This window comes from Centrocercus urophasianus, unplaced genomic scaffold (assembly GCF_019232065.1).
Source record: "Centrocercus urophasianus isolate 14NV4802_14NV808 unplaced genomic scaffold, USGS_Curo_1.0 seq_16, whole genome shotgun sequence".
Lineage (NCBI taxonomy): Eukaryota > Metazoa > Chordata > Aves > Galliformes > Phasianidae > Centrocercus > Centrocercus urophasianus.
The window spans coordinates 12,992,215-13,005,833 of record NW_024884711.1 but is presented as its reverse complement, the minus strand read 5'-3'; the positions used below and the strand labels follow the sequence as shown (position 1 = coordinate 13,005,833).

The 13,619-nt window shown below is 34.8% G+C and overlaps 1 protein-coding gene across 1 annotated transcript in view; it reads left to right on the top strand.

Annotated features, from left to right (window-relative positions):
* Positions 1 to 13,619, top strand: part of KCNH8 (potassium voltage-gated channel subfamily H member 8) — a 102,817-nt gene that overhangs the window by 84,744 nt on the left and 4,454 nt on the right. The window contains exons 12-15 of the mRNA XM_042816848.1: positions 3,467 to 3,505; positions 5,219 to 5,574; positions 8,548 to 8,654; positions 9,719 to 9,795. Of these exons, the coding sequence (XP_042672782.1) occupies positions 3,467 to 3,505; positions 5,219 to 5,574; positions 8,548 to 8,654; positions 9,719 to 9,795 (579 nt within the window). The remainder of the gene's footprint in view (positions 1 to 3,466; positions 3,506 to 5,218; positions 5,575 to 8,547; positions 8,655 to 9,718; positions 9,796 to 13,619) is intronic.

The following is a 13,619-nucleotide window of genomic DNA, read 5'->3' as shown; positions in this document are numbered from 1 at the left end:
AACAGAAAACTCAAGATCTCAGGACAGTTCAGTTCTTGGTCACCTAGAATAAAGTACCAGTGGCAAATTTGTATGGTTTTTGCTGTTAATTCAATGTGCTTTATGCAATAAGTGGGATCTGTGAACGCTGAAAGCATCTGCTTCCACAAAATAGGTAATCTTTACTTATTATGCAAAGAAAATAGATAAAAAGGGATCTGGGAAAAATATAGGGATAAGCTAATGAACTGGTTATAGAAACTCTTTAAAAAAAAAAAAAAAAAGGAGGAACAGTGAGTTGCTCAGTGAAACAGTCATATTTAACAGTCATATGAACAGAATATCAGATTCTTTGAGAGTCTGTGACTCTCATGATTTAAGGCATTTGCAGTAGCGCATTGAAAAGTTTTCTATCATGTAAAACTGAGAACCGAACATGTGAGGCATTAAGCTTTTCAGCGATACATTAATCCCTTATTGTGTATCTTTTCCATTACCATGCAGTAAGTTTTGAAAGAATAGAACATACAATATGAGGGGTTTTTTCCCCCCGGTATTGTCAATGCTTCTAAATGGGTTTTTCCCTGCTTCCAAATGTTGACTAAGAACATTAGTATTCTACTTTGATTTCAAATCCTTTCTAGAAAATATATTTTATCCTTTTGACCCTATAGATACATAGCTTTATTGATATATTTTAGGAGACAAATCTTACAAGCAATGGAGTCAAATTGTTTCTGTTCTTCCCATGATGGCAATAGGAAAGAAGCCACTTGAAGCAGACAACATTCTTCTGAGCAACCAAAATACAAATTTACTTACCTATACATTTAATGCATTAGTACCAAATTTAACTGTATATTTCTGGTTATAGGGATTTATAACTTAATTCATCTTAAGTCATTGTACATCTAAGGACTTGGTTTAGCTACAACCCTCCATAGAAACTCTCCTATTAAAGACTGCTGTCCCTTGATCCTGGAAGAGATTCAGATTACCAGCTTTTGAAAGCAAACCACTATGTTTTCATCTGTGAAAATGTTCTCCTGCTTGCAACGAGAAATGATAAAGACTGCCACATTTTTAAGATTTCTATATTAACTTATTAAACAAGTATAAAAGCATAATGTTCATGGAAGAATTTGATGATTTTGTTTTTAGTGCATGATCTGTTATATTTTTAACTAGTGAAATTTAATAGCTGGTTTTACAAGACACCAGGGCTGAAATTAAAAAATGAATTGGCTTACATGAGACTTTTTTCTTCTTAGTACAAAACAGGGAAAAGAGTTGTGTTTGTCTTTCATCTGCCTTTTCTAAAGAAAATTTTTGCTTTCTTTTAAGAGATAAGAACGTGAGCTATTTTTCATTCTCTCTCTTATGTAGGGATTAAATAAAGGATTTTAAATAAGATACATCAGTGCATCACTGTAAACATAAAGTTTTAACAGATTAAAGATTAAGACAGTTCTTCCTAATTATTTACTCTAGAATATGTTTATTCAGATAGAAGTATGCCCATGATTTTACATTTGCTACCTGTTACTGCCTGCTGGCTTCATCCACATTCTTGTGATTATTTTTATTTTTCCTCTTCAAAAGCAATATTTTTGCAGAAAGAGTGAGAGAAGGGAGTTGTTATAAAAACTTTTAGACTAGAGAATTCTTGAGGTCTTTCAACTACTATGACATAAAACCCAGAAGCTTATGTTTATATGAAAAAGATGCTATGTTAAAAGTCACAAGCAACAATTCTCATTGTAGTGCATTAACACAGTTGTAGAGCTGAAAGCCCAGCTAAAAGAAAACAGTGGGTATGTGGGAACAACAGTGGGACATCTGGGAGACATTCACATAGTGATTTCTTTGTTTCCATTTTCAAGATGTAAAATGGGAACGAACAGGTAGGCTCAGGTGAAAAATTAAATCAAGTGAGATCTTCACATATATTACTACAAACAAATGAAAAGTCCCTCTCAAAGGCTGAAGCAGGCAAATTCATACTACAGACTTAATGTTAGCTGATAATTTTTGGTGTTGGCTTGGATTTTTAATCAAGGCTGCTATTTAATATTCATCCTGCACCTGTGCCTAGATGCCAAACAGAGGCCCTTAAGTTCTGGGCACAACTGTAAATTAGTCTGCTCCAACTTATGTGCAGACATAGCCAAAAATACTTCCTAGGTCTGATCTTCCTTAAAAGAACTTTAATATGTTAATACATTTCCTGTTTACCGTTCTCCTGTCTGCTTCTTAAACCAGCATACGTTATAATGCAAACTGAGAGACGTCAGTATTTGAGATCTGATGATCAGTTCGTATCATCTAGCTCTTTTTCTGACTCTGGAAGAACACAGCAGTTGTTTTATTTACATAGCCTAATTATGGCAGTTGTTCTACTTGGCAGTTCCTAGAATGTTATTGCTAAGTTTATTGATACACCTGCTACTGGCTTGGCATTTGTGGGGAAGGATTTCTGCTTACACAGAATTAAATAATGAGCCACGCATATCTTGCCATTACTAACATCTACTAACACTCACTTTTACGACCAGTTGCAAAATAGTTTTCAGGTTAATATGAAAGACTTGTGAAGAAGAAAAAAATAAGAAAGGAGAAAAATTAAATATAAAGACCCTATAAAATTCATGGATGTTAAACATTTTTATCTCAACATGGAGAGCATAGGAAAGCTGAAAAATCACTTCTGAAGTTTCTGCCTGCCAGACTAAAATATTCCTCTTATTGGAGCGTGCATGCACGCTTAGTGTCTTGTCTGTGGTCAAGGTATAGACATTTAAATAAAGAACAGAACATTCATATCACACAATAATCAGTAGTTCTTATGATTTTAATTAAGACTTTCCAATAAAATCTACAAGTCATTTATTTAATTTTGGTTTTGAACAATCAATGTAAGAAAAATTTCAAGGCCTTGAATAGCTGTTACGCATGTGCATCCCTGAGGATTATATTGGTCCTAGTCTCTTCTGCCCCTTTCACTGACTGAAAAAATCCCTACATTACAGTTTCAGGTTCTTATGAAACAGTTTGATTACCTAGATATAAGCACTAGACTAGCTTAGGAGCTAACACTACAAAGAGAAAGAGGCAAAGTAGAACACACTTTCTGCATGAGATTCCATCAAAGGAACACTAAGCCTCATGAGATATATGTTTGCCTATCTACATTCAATTAGAGGTTTGGAGATTTGGTCCAATATTTTATTAAATAAAAAATAATAATTTTTTTTTGCAGGATACATTTTTTTTAATGAAAGAAAAATCTTTTGTTTTCTGACAGTATGACCAAAGACTGTCATTTTCCAGTGCTATATTTAATTTAACGCAGCAGTTTTACAATTAGACTTTTTTTTTTTTTTTTTTTTGTATCAACATAAATATTTTGGTTAATATGTTTGCATGTTCTTGGAAGCCACTACTGTGCAGATGCACATATTTGGTACTTTGTTTTGTTTTGTTTCAGGTAATATCGAAATTATCAAACAAGTCTACATTATCTCAGGTATGTTACCTGTATTTTAAATCAGAGCTTCACTTTGAAACATGCACACAGCCAGAGCAAAATTGGAAAAACTCTAAAGTGACTTCACTGTGTTCAGAATGAATTTTTAAGTAGCACCCTAACGATAGCTGTGGCACTGTCCATTTTATGACTAACTGCTTATGATCTTTTTTTCCAGGTGCTGAGTTTGGATATTGTGATAGAGCACTTGCATTTTAAATAAATAGCTCCTCAAGCCAAATTCTTGAATATGGATAACACTCGTTCTCTGTAGAGAGTAGACTGCATCAGAGCCAGATACTGTACAATTTTATCCTTATGTCAGCCTTCAGGTGGCTATTATGGTTAACAGCAAGGCTGTTATTCTGCTTCTTTTTAAAAAAGTGTCAAAAGGACTTCTTTATAATTCTTACCTTTTCAATCTCAGATTGAAAGGGCCTAATTTACTGTATCTGCCAAAGGATAATGACAAAAACATTAACTCAATGGAAGTGTGCTGTAATTCATAGCAAAATTTAACTTATGATGCAAAACATTTAGATAGATACCTGATAGGATCTTAGAACATTTAGATAAATCCCCAAAATGCGTATTTTCACCCAGCTAATCTTACTTAGTCTGAACCAGAAAACTGAACTACAGAAGCTTATCTGAGAAGCTTTTGTAGCTAAGGTTAACAATGCCATAATGAAGCTTGATTGAAAAGAGTAACATGAAAAATAATTAAATAAAAAACAGCATCTTTTCTGAAACCTTGAGATTACTCTTGGCTGTTCAGTTCACTGAGATCTGTGTAGCTTGTTGATTTGGCTCAGATCATTCTGCCTTAACAATCCAGTGATTTTCAGCAGGAGAATAAATTAGACTGCTTTTGATTTACAAGCTGACCCTGACGTGAGCTCCACATTGTCATATTCCAGTATTCATAACCACTGTATTTTATTACCATGAAAAAATAGAGAAAGATACAGTGCTCTCTCACAAAACACTTTGTACATCAAACATAGAACCCATGTCTATAAGCCTCCTAATTTGCTTTGGGTCCAACACCAAACATCAGCAGAGTTGTTTTTTTTCTGTTTCATTTTGTTTTTTAAACAGATGCAACTCTGCTTTGCAATAACTCAGTTCTGAAACTGACACTGTCACAATACTCATTCATTAATGCTGATCTGTAGAAACTGAGAAATCTGCCAAGTGTTGTAGCAGAGGTTTAAATCATAAATGACACAGAGGATCAACTGAATTGTTATTAATGCCATTTGCATATTACAAATGGCTCAGTCTAAAAAAAATGTGGAATTATATGAATTACAAGTCTCAGTTCTTTCCCTGAATGTGCCAGGATTCTGAGAGTATAACGTTCAGAATTAATAACACCTCAGTAAGAAAAGATTAATCTCCTCAAGCGTACACGTGCCACTTGGCTTTTAAGACCTAGTCATGTTATTTTTCTTGGTAGTAAAATATATTGTCTTAGGCTCACTGGCAAGATCACTAGAGAGCCTTTTTAGTGCATATGTATCTTTCTCTTGTACACATGTATAGACATAGTTGAAAAGAAGTCATGGAAGAATTCCAAAAGAACCCTAGTTCTATTGTGTAATGAAAGTCGGCCTACAGCTGGGTTTGTTCCAATGCAAGCACCAGAAGAAACACTGTTTCTGCTACATCAGGCTTTGAATTTACCTTAGTACTTATCTACTCTTTTAGACAGAGCTCAAGGGAAATGGAAATATAAAGAAGAAACTCCCTTCAATTGTGGAAGACGAGGAAGATGATGAGGAAGGAGAAGAGGAGAGCAGCACACTTTCACCAATCCATACAAGAAGCACAACTTGCTCTCAGCAGAAGAAGGCAGGAAGCAATAAAAGTCACCTGGGGAGAAACCTGAAACAGTTGGCCTCAGGAACAGTGCCCTTCCATTCACCCATCCGTGCTTGCAGTTCAAACTCCTCCAGGACCAAACATGAAACAGAGCTTCATTACTACTCCAAAAAGAGGGAGAAAAACCTTAAAATACATCTTTCATCATTGAGCGCTGGAGGTCCACCTGACTTGAGCCCAAGGTAATGAAAGAAGTTATTCTCTTCCTGTCACATAATTTCTATTAAAAAATTATGACTGTAATGCTAATTTTTTTATTATTATTATTAATATATCTCATTGAATAAACCATTACACACTTTAGGATTTCAACAACAGATAAAGAATTTCTTTGAGAAATAATAGAAAGTACAGAGCAGTTATGAAAATGAGTGTTTGAACAGATGGACAAAATGATACTATGAAGCCAGACTATAATAATCTGTGTTCCCACAGTAGCACTGTGAAGCATTCTCAGTCTGTCATAGAGACAGTAATTTAGGAAGCAAATCAATGATAATACAGTAGAGCTGTGCAAAAAAAATTCACAGTAATAGAGAATTATGCTGGAAAGAATATTGCCAAGTAATATTAGAAAAAAATTAGGTTTTTACATTAGATAAAGGAAACCTGACAATGCAAGTTTATATATAAAGTAAATGTGAATTTTGACATAAAGGAAAGTTAAGCAATGATTTAATTTTTCATTGAACATTTAATTTAAAATATTCAAGATGGTGTCTTTTTATGTTACTTCGAATTTGACTTTTTTTTATTTCTGAATCCTTGGAATATAATCATTAATTAATAACTAAATCAAGGTCAATTCATTACAAAAATCACAGTCACTTTTTTTTTTTTTTTTTTTTTTTTTTGTCATATGAGGAGCGAGGAAAGATGATCTTTCAGTTCAGGTTTTGGTTTCTATAATTCTAAGTATTTACATATTCAAGAATTTCCTTTGTTCATTATAGGTGACAGTTTCAGCTATTTGCCCCTACAGACAAGAAATAACCACTGCATGACCACTATGTAGTTAGGTGTGTCAAAACATTAATCTCTATGGATGCAATCATAAAAGTTTGTAATAGTATATAATAATCCTCCCACCCAATCATATATTTGATCAACATAAGCGCATTTTAAATAGGAGCAGGATACAAACTAATTCCATTTTTGTCAGTGCAAAGAACAAAACCTATTATACGATCAAAAGTCTTATAACAGTTAGGCTGAGTAAGATTATTGCAATGGAAAGATAATCAAAATAAATAGAAATACTCACTGATATCATAGGCTTGCAGTAAACTCCACAAGGAGCAATCTCCAGAAAGTGATCCTTCCTTAGTGGCAGTCAGCCCTTAAATGGGGTCTAAGAGAGGTGCAGCCAGGCTCCCCCCCTTACGGTCACACAGCTGAATCGCCTTCACCTGTGTTCCCGTGGCTGACTCAGTGCTTGCTTCAGGTGGTCAATCAGAGGTTCAGGCTGTGATCAACAGTTTCCGTACACCTATGGAAAACCAACTTCTACATGAGAAAAACTGAAAAGGATTGTAGATGTTTTCTCATTTATGTTTTGGATCTTACATGTGTTTTGTTCAGATCAGCTATGACAGAAAGTCATTGTCATTTGCATAGAAAGTGGCAATTCAGGGAAAAGATTCCTTTCATGTGTTCTACCAAAACATTATTTTGATCATTGCTGTTCTTAACATATACAGCCAGATAACTGTAAGACTAAATGTAAGACTAAATTTCACTAAATGTGAAATAAGTGCTTTTACATATCATATTATTTCTGATTTCTTTTCAAAACTTTGTAACTTCAGAATAATTCTCTTAATAGGCTGGAAAAATGACCTTTGATGTATTTTGCAGACTTTTTTATTCTTTCGTATTTCCCCAAATCAGTATATATTATTAAAACATTTTAACTGAAAAGCTAAAAACACTTAAAAACAAAACAAAATAAAACATATTTTTAGCAGGTATGATAGGGAATATAAGATCTTTGTTTGAATTCTTAATTTTATTTGCTGCTGAACAGTGATGTAAAGGGAAAGGAATACCCTGCTTTCTGATCTGAAATGTTCAGTCAATACTATGAGGAGATGAATAACCTTGGTTTTTCAAGAGAATGTACTTTGTTTCGAGCAACTTGTTCTGTGCACGTTCCCTAGAGCAAGTCAACCAGAATTCACTTCGGGTTTGTCTCTTGCACACTGTGGTAAAGGCAATAGAGCAGATGTGCAAAGACTAGTTACAACATTGGAACAAACCTTGGTAGAAGAAATGAAATTCATCATCCTAACTTCCAGAATACAGCCACAGTCTTACCAATCACTTTATGTATTTTGCATCTGAAACAGAAGAGCATCAGCAGGAGGAAAGCCTACAATTAATAATAAAGTCATGACTGGGAGGAGGTATTTATGCTTTTGAATCTTCTCAAACCCATACAGGAAACAGTACTCCAATGCTGACCTACTGGACAGAATAGGTCATGGTCTTTTCTGCCTTTCTAGTTCCTAGGAATTGAAATGCATATCTTCGGGAGAAAATTCATAGCAGCTAATTCAGAAAGGGCTGAGACTCTTGTGCTTATATGTTGTCTGTTCACTAAATTATTACTCCTGATTCCACTCTCTTGTATATAAATAAACATCTTTCCCACTGCATACTTACTGAGCAGGGGCCTGCCTTATGGCTCTTGAAGACTAGCTATTTTTGTTAATATGTTTTCTTTTTAGTCTTTAGTCTTTAAATACTTTAAAGAATATAACAGCTATAAATTCCAGTTCCTATCTGAGTAGTTTTTCCCCCATGTGCTGTAAAGGCTGTTAAAATGTTAGCATTTTATATAATTAGAAATCTCTACAAAAGGGATATTGGTGTTTGAAGTTTGCCTTTTGAAGCACTGAGGCCAGATGACATTAAATAGGTGTTACAGCAAATTCCACAGAAATCATTCAGGTTTTCAGCTGCAGGTAACAGCTCAAGCACCACTTTTGAGCCTCACAATATAATGCAATGTAACAGTTTCTAATGTCACTAAAAGTAATATTGTGCAAATTTCATCATTGCTTAAGTATGTGCCATTTTGACAATATATCTATGAGTGTGATACCTATGAAACTGTTTATGAAATGGCTTAATTACTCTGATTTTCCTTACAGAATTGTTGATGGGGTTGAAGATGGAAATTGTAATGAGGAAAGTCAAACCTTTGACTTCAGCTCTGATCAGCTTCAGCAAGAATCCAGGGCATCTCCAACAATTGGAGGTATTACTTGGGAAATTGCAATTCAGAGCTAAGAGTTTTCACAACTGCTTTCTGTCCCCCTTTATTTCTTTGATTCTCAAAAGGAAAATCCTTAAAAGTGGCATAAATTGACCTAACATGTATCCACCCTTTCAGTACCATTTAGTACCACATTGAACAATGTGGAAAAATACAACAGGATTCCCAAGGCTATTTGTTGTTTTCCTGCCAACAGACAGTCATGATATAACCTCTTGCAAGAAGTACTGTTTTCACACGCATTATATTTTGTCAGCTGCACTTTAGGATCAGTCAGGAGCCTCACGCTTCCAAAGTTTTTGGCATGGAAGGTCCTAAACATGTAGAGAAAAATTGATAACAAAATATTTTAATACACAAATAAATAAGTACCAATTATATAAATTTGTTTATTTTTATTAAGAGGATGCTTATGGAGGCAAAGGAGCCTACAGGTTTTTCAGGAGTAGTGAAAATCTGAATAGCATAGATTTGAAAATAGAAAATCTGAATAGGGAGTTTATGAAATCTTACATGACTGATACTCTCAAAAGACTGTGAAAATAGCTACACGGAGGAACACAAATAGGAAAAAAAAATCAAGAGGGACTAGGAGAGAGACCAGTGGACTAATGCTGAAGTGACCAAAGTAGCGCAGCTCAGACTGTTTTCACCATAATCTTTCTATGTGTAAACATTCCTCAGGTAGATAAGCGCCTTTTGCCTAGAGGCCACAAGAATGCTTTTTGCTCTTGAAACTAAACAAAATAGTAATAACAGTAACTACGTGTAGCTATGTTTTAAAAGACTGTTCACGTGTTACACCATTGGCCTCAGAGTTACCATTTTTGGTCCTTTCAAAACCAGATTGAAGACAACAGTACAAACTTTCTTCATTCACAGTTTTCTTACACATAATAAAATAGTGACTATTAAGGACAAGATTTTACTTTTATTTCATCCAAGTGCAGACTAGGCTTTAATTTAATATAAAGCATAAGTACAAAATTAACACTGTGATTCCAAGTTGTTACATGTCTCTCATTCACACGTATTTGAATTTTCAGAGGCAGAAATTGGTGCTGCAGTGCTTGTTATCAAAGCAGAAGAGACCAAACAACAAATCAACAGGCTTAATAATGAGGTAATTACATTTTGGAGATATTGGGTATTAACACTGATTCAAGGAATGCTGGAGAAAACTAAGAAAATGTTGGGATATGATAAATGTGCAATAAATTACTTAGAAAAATTGGATGGAATTCTTAAACTTAGAGCAGTTTGGGGTTATTTAACTGTCTCACAGGTTATTTTTCTACATGAAAGCTACATGTGTTACATGCTGGAGCTAAAAATAAAGTGAGGTTAGCGTAGCTGATATATTGAATTTTTAAGAATTTCTTCTTTATGTGCTTCTGTTTCTCTTTCTTCTCAATCTTTCCCCACGCACCTTACTCTATCTTTTCTTTCGGAGAACAACACTATGCTTTTGGAAAATTTCCTTGAAAAAAATGAAATCCACTGAGTTTCAAATCCACATTAAATATTTCAAATAACTTTATCTGAGTCTATTCAGAATGAAACAGAAGTATATCCGTTTCTGCTCAAGGAATAGTATCATAGCAATGCAGCCTACATTGTTCCACTCGGTTTTCTATTTAGCCCTTCTAATTTTAAACACATCTACTATCTAAACATCTACTACACTAAAATCTGAGACTGAAATCTATTTTTCAGCATACTCTGTCATTCAATATGAAGATACTAGAGATAATTTCTTATGAGTCCACATGGGGGAAATTTTAAATATACACTTTTTAAAGTCCAATAGTACAACTTTTCTTCTTTTTCGTGATCTATTTGGTTACATGAAAAGTTTTATTTTTTTTTTCCTTCCATCTTGTGTAGGCTTAATATAACTATTCTTTACTTCCATATATTTGAAATACTAGGCTTGTATAGCTCTTTCATCCTGGGTCAGGTTAACTTGGAAAGATAATTTGCATGTTTTGAACTAAGATTACAGGCATGGCTGGTTTATACTATGAATGCATCAATCTGGTTATATGTCAAACTGTAAAGTTCAGAACAAGGAACCATGAACCATTGACTGAACACTTTTTATCACAAGGTATGATCAAAGAACTCAAAAAGCATAAGGAGCGATTAAACTAAAGTGGTCTAGACTTTGATGTGGTGGGTAACATCCTGGGATTGAATCCCAAAGTGACAGATGGTAATCCTGTAAGTCATCCCGTGGATCAAAATTTACATTGAAAAGACTCTTCGCTATAAGGCTGCTTACTTGCATATTCTACGTGGCTACAAATCCACCTACTCAAACATGCCCCACATAGAGTGACTGAGTGACATGGTACTTACCCAAATGAGCCTATAAGTAGTGTTGGTGGAGGACACTAGCTCTTCTTTGATTTTTGCTATGATAACTGTTGAATACCACTTGTAGATCTTATTTCTCTTTTGTTTTCCATCAGTTGATGTTGATCAATAATGGAAGGTTATGACTGATGGTGCAGCAGGCTGAGATCTGTAGTCAAAATATAGGGAATTTTAGAAATTGATCTTCTCTGTAAGATGTGCAGCCTCCTTCTAAACAAAACATTGAGAAAACAGGTCACAAGTAGTCAAGCAACAAATATCATCATTAATACATTTTATATTAGAAATCAGAAGTCAATCAACAAATGCAAATATAATTATTTCATGAAAGGCATTTGTATTACTACAGTTAACTAGCTAGCTTAAAAACTTTTCAGCTATTTCCTGGGAGAACAAGGCAGGCTTCTCATTCACTCAGTACTGCCTATTGTTAGTAAAGCAAAGCAGTTACCCCACAAACCAATCTACAAAAGAAGATACACCCAGCTTAGCCATCTAGTGGATTTCACAGCAACATTTTAAATCTATGAAATTTACTGTATAATCCAAAAATATAATCATTTATCTAACAACGAGACTAAAAGAAGATAGAGTTGTTGATTTCACCTGTTACATATTAAATTTAGGATCAACACACAGAGATTTATGTGAAGGAATACAGGCAACAAAGCCAGCTGCTAGGCACCATGAGAAAAACTTCAACATGCTTCAAATTTTTATTGCATGACTCCAAGGATTAACTGTTCAGCAAATTACCCAGCTACATTAGTAATCAGTTCCACATAGACTAGTTGGAGGCTTTCAGACAGTGGTGTCCCCCAGGGGTCAGTACTGGATCCAGTGCACCTTGGATGAAGGGATGGAGTGCCTCCTCAGCAAGTTTAATAATGATACAAAATTGAGAGGAATGGTTTCATACCCTAGACTGCTTTGCTGCCATTCGGAAGTATCTTGACGGGCTGGAGAGAAGGGCAGAGAAGCACTTCCTGAAATTCAATTTAGGCAAGATAAGGATCCTATGCCTGGAGAGGAATAATCCCATGCACTAGTACAAGTTAGGAGCTGATCTGATGGAAAGTAGCTCTCTGGAGAAGGATCTAGGGTTGTGATAGATAACAAGCTGACCATGAGCCAACAAATTGCCCTTGTGGCCAGTAATGCCAGTGGTACTCTGGGCTGAATTTAAAATGGCACTGACAGCAGGTGGAGGGAGGTTATCCTTTCCCTCTCCCTCTACTCAGCCCTCCAATTGAGTGGTGTGTTCAATTCTGGACTTTCCAGTAAAAGAAAAACATGGAGCTACTGAAATGAGTCCATAGAAGGGCTACTAAACTGACTAAGAGACTGAAACACCTCTCATAAGAGAGCTGTACCTGTTAAGTCTGGAGACGTGAAGGCTCGGGGAATCTTATCAATGTGTGTATGTATCTAAAGGGAGAATGGGACCATAAATCTAGACTAAGGCACTTGCCTACCACTATATCATTGTCTATGTCCTACCATGTGTTTAGTTCTCTGTAATGTCAGTATAAATATATGAAAAGAATATGCAAATACTTCAACTTAAAATGCATATACAGCAATCAAATCTGAATTATTTAAAACATTGAGCAGTTAAAAATAAAAAAAATCCCCAAATTTTAGTCTTAATTTTTCTCTCATAATTTGCAGAGGGTATGCTCCCCTTTCAAATACATAAGGACATGGTTTCATATTTGGACATACAAAGCATAGCTAGCAGATTTCATTTTCATGTCCCTTTCATACTGTGTTCAGCTCAGCTCCAGTGCAGCCTCCTACAGCTGCATTAGTTAAAGCAGTGCTAAAGACTGCAGTCAGGATCAGACCTACACCACTGTGGCTACTGGGCCACTGTACCACATCTTCCCTGGTCAGCTCAGAGTACAGAGTACACAAATGCAGGTCCGCATTTCCCCATGCAGAGATGCTTTCAGATATCCAACATTGTGCAGAAATCTGGATTTGTATGTATAAACAACGCATACAAAGAATAAGGCTAGGTAGAGGCCTTGCTTAAAGTAGAAAAATGGAAACTGATTTCATATTTTACTATATAGGTAGATATGACAATTACAGCATTATATCAGTATAATGAGCAGAGTATTCACATTTTTCCTATTAAACTGAAAAACAAACAAAGAAATATGAATAATGTCAAATTTGTAGCAGAAAATTGCATTCTATTTAGCTGCATACTTACTGGAAATTCAGCTCCTTTTTTTCTGCTTTTCTTTCTTTTTTTTGGTAAGTGCTTAAAATATTCTAAGCATTTGGCACATATTTGGATCAGTGAAATATGGATCATATGGATATTTAGCTTTCAAACAAGACAAACGAGAAACATTTTTAAGTAAATATGTTTATCAGATCACCTAGAGAAATTTTATAAATAGAATATTTCAAAACATCTTGCATCCCGCTGCTGAAAATAAAATCATCCTCTTATCAGGAGAGGGGAAAAAAAAGTACATTGAATTGCAAAACATCCTTCAATAGAAACAAATGTGGAGAAAAAAAAAAAAAAAAAAAAAAAAAAAAAAAAAAAAA